General features: G+C 41.7%; 1 protein-coding gene across 1 annotated transcript in view; it reads right to left on the bottom strand.

Moving 5' to 3' along the window:
* Positions 1-818: 818 nt before the first annotated feature.
* The window catches only part of slc67a1 (solute carrier family 67 member 1), a 9,837-nt gene continuing 4,839 nt past the window's right edge, over positions 819-5,816 (bottom strand). The window contains exons 6-11 of the mRNA XM_010767257.1: positions 5,183-5,248; positions 2,660-2,770; positions 2,446-2,546; positions 2,263-2,364; positions 1,767-1,887; positions 819-1,466 (exon numbers count right to left, since the gene is read on the bottom strand). Coding sequence (XP_010765559.1) covers positions 1,279-1,466; positions 1,767-1,887; positions 2,263-2,364; positions 2,446-2,546; positions 2,660-2,770; positions 5,183-5,248 — 689 coding nt within the window. The 3' untranslated portion in view covers positions 819-1,278. The remainder of the gene's footprint in view (positions 1,467-1,766; positions 1,888-2,262; positions 2,365-2,445; positions 2,547-2,659; positions 2,771-5,182; positions 5,249-5,816) is intronic.

Raw genomic sequence — 5,816 nt, 5'->3', positions numbered from 1 at the left:
TAAATGTTTATTATCATTTGAACAATGACAAATATTCTCATGAATATTAAACACAACAACCTCTGAACATTACAAATATTCGCCTCAATTCAATCTTGAACCTCTCTCATACAATAATACAATACAAAGTGTGTGTGTGTGTGTGTGTGTGTGCGTGCGTGCGTGCGTGTGTGTGTGTGTGTGTGTGTGTGTGTGTGTGTGTGATGGATCGTTGGAGCTATGTGCAACTCAAGGCATATGCTCGAACGGGAGCTGCCTGGACGCTGCAATCATGTTGCGCGCACTATCCGTGCTGAGTGTGCTGACTTTTCCCACTATGTCCCACTGTCTGGCTACCTGCATAAAGTGAAGTGCTCAGCGCAGTTGTCGGCCAAATGTCACTCCTCTGTTTTCATTTAAACAGCTCCTTATATCCGTTAGCGCAGCTAGCTAGCACCAGATGCTAACAACAACAACAACAACAACAACAACAACAACAACAACAACAACAACAATACACGTAAGGTCTCTCTCTCGCGCCACACATACTGTACACACACCCTCCCGGTCCTCCCGATGGCCAGTCGGTGACTGTCTGCCGGTGAGCGTGGAAGTGTGGTCTGCCGCAAGCGGACGGCAGGAGCGGGGCTGTCAGCATCAGCTTGTAGATGGTATTTTAAACTCGATGCGCTCTGAAACTACGGGGCGGCCGAGGACAACAAATACACATGCGTTAATCGCGTTAAAATAATTAGTGGCGTTAATTTTTTTTTTTTGGGTTAACGCGTTAACTTGACAGCCCTAATTTATATATATTTTTTTAATATTTATTAAACAATAATGACCAATAAGAAAATAAACTTTCATTTAAAAAAAATCTGATATAACTGTGTTCTTTTAGGAGCTAGTTGATATGTCTAATATTTAATCATTTTTGATTCTGTAAATCTGTAACGGATTTTAAAGTGTGTTTAAAAGTGATTTTACCTATTGTGAATGATGGAACACAACAGCATCATCTGGTCAAATTAAGGGCTTGCTGCCATCTAGTGGTTGAGTCCTGCATCTCCACCAAAGATTAACCAGCAACATTATCCATTCCACAGGGAATCTGAATAATGGAGGAGTGGAAAGGCTTGACCTTATCTCATCATGTAAACACCTGCGACAGATTTAATTGAATATATGCACATGTAGAGATGATTGTCCCTAAAAATCTAAACTTGAATTTCCAGCTCCTCTATCAGTTGGTGGATGAATTGGATACGAAAAATAAGCTTTTAAAAAAACTAAAATATTTCATTCCTTTTGCTTGGCTGTCTTTGTGAAGTGGCGCTGCAGCAGGTACACAAACACGGCTATATTCACGACAAACTGGATAAGGCCGATGGAGGAAACTCCGTAGTTCACATACAGGAAGCCACCAACCGTCGGTCCTACTGTACGAAGAAGAGATTGGACGGATGCACACAGCCCCAGCATCGTGCCTGAGGACAAGAGCAAAGCAGGTTTAATAACAACTGGATTACAAAAAGTGGGCCTGTACTCTTCAGATTATTTTCTGTTCTTTTTGGTTTGAGTTTTTAACACATGACACTGAAACATAAGAGATTAGAATTCTGTAAAATGACACTTCATTCCCTTAAATAGTTTAAAGCCGCAGTAATCAGATCTGGTTACAAATCAAGTGAACAGAATATCCCTGTGTGAAATGTGAGCCATGGAAAGAGCACTTGCTGTTAATGGTTTTATGAATGTTGTGCAGAAAGGATGCAGGGTGAGCTCACCTGTGTCAGAGGATGGCACATTCTTGGTGAGCATGCTATCTGTGATGACATTAAATGTACTGAGAGCAAACATCATCGGGATGACGGTAAGGCAGAACTGGAACACATTCTGCATGTAAGCCTGAAGAAAGAAAGAAATAGATGTCAAAATAAAATAAAAACGTTTCCGAGCAAGAGGTGCAGGAGATAAAGAAGATATCCCCAGAAGATAAAGTCTAATGAGTTTGGTTATCTGCTCTAGCAGTACTGGCTGGTTCAGACTTGTTGCTTGAAGTGAAATATTTCAACCACTATTGGATGATTGTAGAAGAAATACAAAATGAAGGAAGATATTAGGAAATGATAAACAAGGAAAAAACATACAGATTGAATGATTTGGTTTCACCGAACTGAAACAAAGCTGTTTTTTCAGGTATTATTAGAAATGGACTAGTGCAGTTTTTGAAATACACCCAGCCTATGACAGTATAAGCCTTGCATTTGTGCGTGTGTGTACCTGAGCAAGTCCCACCAAAGAAGAAACTCCTATGGACAGAAGCAGCAGAGAGCCCTCAGAGTATCTCGCAGTCATCCGACCGATCACTCCTCCCTGAATAACCTGAACAAACACCCAGGATTAATTGACTTTGTCTTACAGATAGCATCATGAGTGCAAAAACTCACTTGAAGTGACACTAACCATTGAAGTTATACCAAAATAAGCCATCAGATAGCCGTTCTGCTGGGGTTTCAGCTTGAAGAACTCCATTGCAATGATTGAGAACATTACTTGAAAAATCCCTGAGGAAAGAGAAGAGCAGTACTTCAGAGAACAGAGGATTTATGAGGGAAGAAACATGTGTGCTTCACACAGAGCACATGTGTTCTCTGTGGAATCTCACAGAAACTCTCACCTGATGGTAAACCTGCAATTATCTTCACAACAAAAGTCCGCATCACACCTGGAAACTTCAACAGTCTTGTGATCTCTCCCACGTTGAATATTGACTTGCTTTTGTTCTCACCTGCAGTGAAATCAAAATGATACAGTAAATCTTTAGGAACGATACCCGTTAGTTAAGATTCTGTATAATCTATGACAAGCAAGAAAGGATTGGCAGCTGTCAAAACAACTCAGAAAAACCTTTTTCCAACCATAACACTTTTGTAGCATACTTATTTTGTTTGCTTTTCCCCATCAAACCACTAATAACCGATGTAACACATCAGTGTAACCCAAAATCACAATGTATTTATTAACTAAATTCAAAACAGGATTGTCTAATGTACCTCACACAGACAAGCAGAACTACATCAGAATGGCGTTATGTCAGTTTATTCAGAAGAGGAGAAGGAAAAACTCTAAAGTTTTTTCCCCATAATCCTTAAATCGGACTGCATCTGGACTTTACTGGATGTTGGTGGGAGACGGGACCCCTTTGACTTTTCCTCTGATGGCACCTTGACTTTCTTTGCCCTCTTGGTCGCTTTATTCCGCTGTTTTTCGCTGCGCTGCGCTTTTTTGATGTCCACTAACTCAGTTCCCAGTGTTTCAGTCAGACTTCTGTACATGTTCCTCTCTGCTGTTACGGCCTTGAGCTTCTCTTTCTGGTCCCTGATCGCCGCCTGGCACTGCTCGAACTGCACAGCTACCTCGGTCACTTTTTTCTTCAGCTCCTCACAGAGCTTCTGCGTGGCCCTCAGCTCCTCGGCCTGGGCAAGCAGCTCTTTCTGTAGAGACTGAACCTTCGGGTGAGGCACCTTTTGTCTTGGTTTTTTTATTTTGCGTGGACTTTCTTGGATTATGGCTATTTTTTTCCCCTTTTCCTGCATTTTTTTGCTCTCTTTGAATTTCTCCTTCTGTGTCTGGAGATCTTCCTCACACTTTCGGAGCTCCCGCTTCTGTTCCTCTGCATTGCTTTCAGTGATGCACCTCTCCTTCTCGAGTGTCTGCTTCTCTAGATTGAGGAAGTGGATTTCCTTCATCTGCTTTTTGCACTGACGGTCCTTCTTGTTCGCGCTTGATTGCTGGTAGCAAATCTTTTCACGCAACTCTGAGCATTCGAGTTTGCAGCGCAGCAAAGCGTCATTCAGAATGTCTCTCTCTTTGACCACCTGGTCCAGCTGTTGCTTCAGGTGTTGCTGCTCTGTCCTCTTGGCGAAAGCCCCCTGCTTCACTGATTGGAGCTCTTTTTTAACTGACTCCAGCTCTTCTTTGACAGTTTTATTTTGTTTATGCTCTCTCTTCAGTTCAGTTTGCTGGAAGGCCATCTTCTTACCCAAAGCAGACAGTTCATTTTTGCAGTGCAACAGCTGGTTCCTCTGGTGGTCTCTGTTTTTGATCACATCGTGGATTCTTTGCCGCTCTGCTTTAAACTGCTCACAATCAGTCATCAAAGACTCCACCTTCTTCTTGAGGATCTCGTTCTCCTTTTCCAAAGCTTTGTTTTTCTTCTGCATGCAGAGGAATTCCTGTTGAGCATCGGGAAGGATGGATGACAGGACATAATGATGATAGGCTGAAACGGGGCCTGTCTTGTGCAAATTGTTTTCGTCAGGTGCCAAGCTCTCCATCTTCCCTGTAGATCTCTACAAAGTAACACTGGGTCTCTCCAAGATTTAAAATGTATAGTTTAAAGCCAAGGGGCCCTTCACAAGAGCGGTTTTTACCGCATCGTAAACGCGAGGTCTTGTGCATCTACTTCTCAGGGTCGCTGAGGCAGTTCGCGCTTAATGTTGCTAAGCAACCATCTGAACTTATTCAGGGTGTTGTTCTTTAAAGTTGTATTTAAATAGTTTTCGTGGGACAGCAGTGTTTTCCATGGAAAACGGTGTTTCTATCTCTGCTTTCCTCTACTCGGTGTGTTTGTTTGTGTTTGTGCTGTGTGTGTTTTCCGGACACCGGCACTTGAGATCCGACAGCGTCTGACATCGTGAGACATTTTAGCAGCGGTGCAGGGCTCATAACATGGAAATGGCTGACACACTGGACCGATCTTAACGTCGGGGTAACGATAGACCCGCACTGAAATCAATTTAAATTAACCTCCACCATTTTGCCGTACACTTGTGTTTACGGAAGTAAAGATATCTCTCGGCTGCAATTGGTTGTTTCTTGTCACATGACAAGCGGTACCTGCGGCTGCATTCCACAGGTTTAAATACTTTTATTTGTAGTTTGCTTATTAGTCAAACTGTAATTAACCCATATCTCACGCACTCACGCCACGTATGCCTTTCCTCACGCTAAGTTTTCGTCCAAAATAAATGTATATAAAAATAAAGTGAAGGAACAGAAAAACCGAGCAGTCTACGAAATGAGACGGTCTTCTGGCTTAGTTCAGTAAAGTTGGAACGATATTGGGAGATTCTGATTTCACGGAACAATAACTCATGAACAAAACGTTGATCAGACACAAATGACGTCCCCTAAGTACCGTGGTAAGGTTGACAACGAACGACAATCACATTTTCATCAATCACAATACGCCCCGTCCTCCGAGCTGGACACATTACATTGGTCTCTATCCGCAGCCGGAGAAGAAACGAGTGCTCAGGGACCGTCTGCAAAGTGCAACTCCGAAAAAAGAGAATACAATAATATTAAATCACTATTATACAGCTTATTACTACCAAACTCAGTACACACATCAATAGTCTCCTGTGTGTCATTCATCAAGGAGTTTGGAAGAATATGCTTTTGAATAATTTTGGGGAATATTTATAATGTAAAATCTTCAATAAATATGGCATCATCTTCAATAACTTTACTATTATACAGTATATTTCTACCAAACTCACTATTTGCATTGTTGTTGTTAGCATCTGGTTAGCTTAACGGATATTAAAAGCTGTTTCTAAAACAAGGAAAGGGAAAGCTTTGTCCTGTCAGACTGAGAGATAACTCCAGCTCAGTGAGGTAAGGGACTCTCTGTTTAGATAGTTAACTTTAGTCTAGTTATCTCAGTGGGTCTCAAACGTTTTGGTCACCATTTATGAGAATACATGAAAAACAGTTATAAAATACTATATGACAGTAAAACAAGAATAGAGTTTAAAAGGTGAGTGATT

This window comes from Notothenia coriiceps, unplaced genomic scaffold, assembly GCF_000735185.1.
Source record: "Notothenia coriiceps isolate Sejong01 unplaced genomic scaffold, NC01 NC01_scaffold00004104, whole genome shotgun sequence".
Lineage (NCBI taxonomy): Eukaryota > Metazoa > Chordata > Actinopteri > Perciformes > Nototheniidae > Notothenia > Notothenia coriiceps.
The sequence above is the reverse complement of the archived record's forward strand: the minus strand, read 5'-3'. Positions and strand labels throughout refer to the sequence as shown.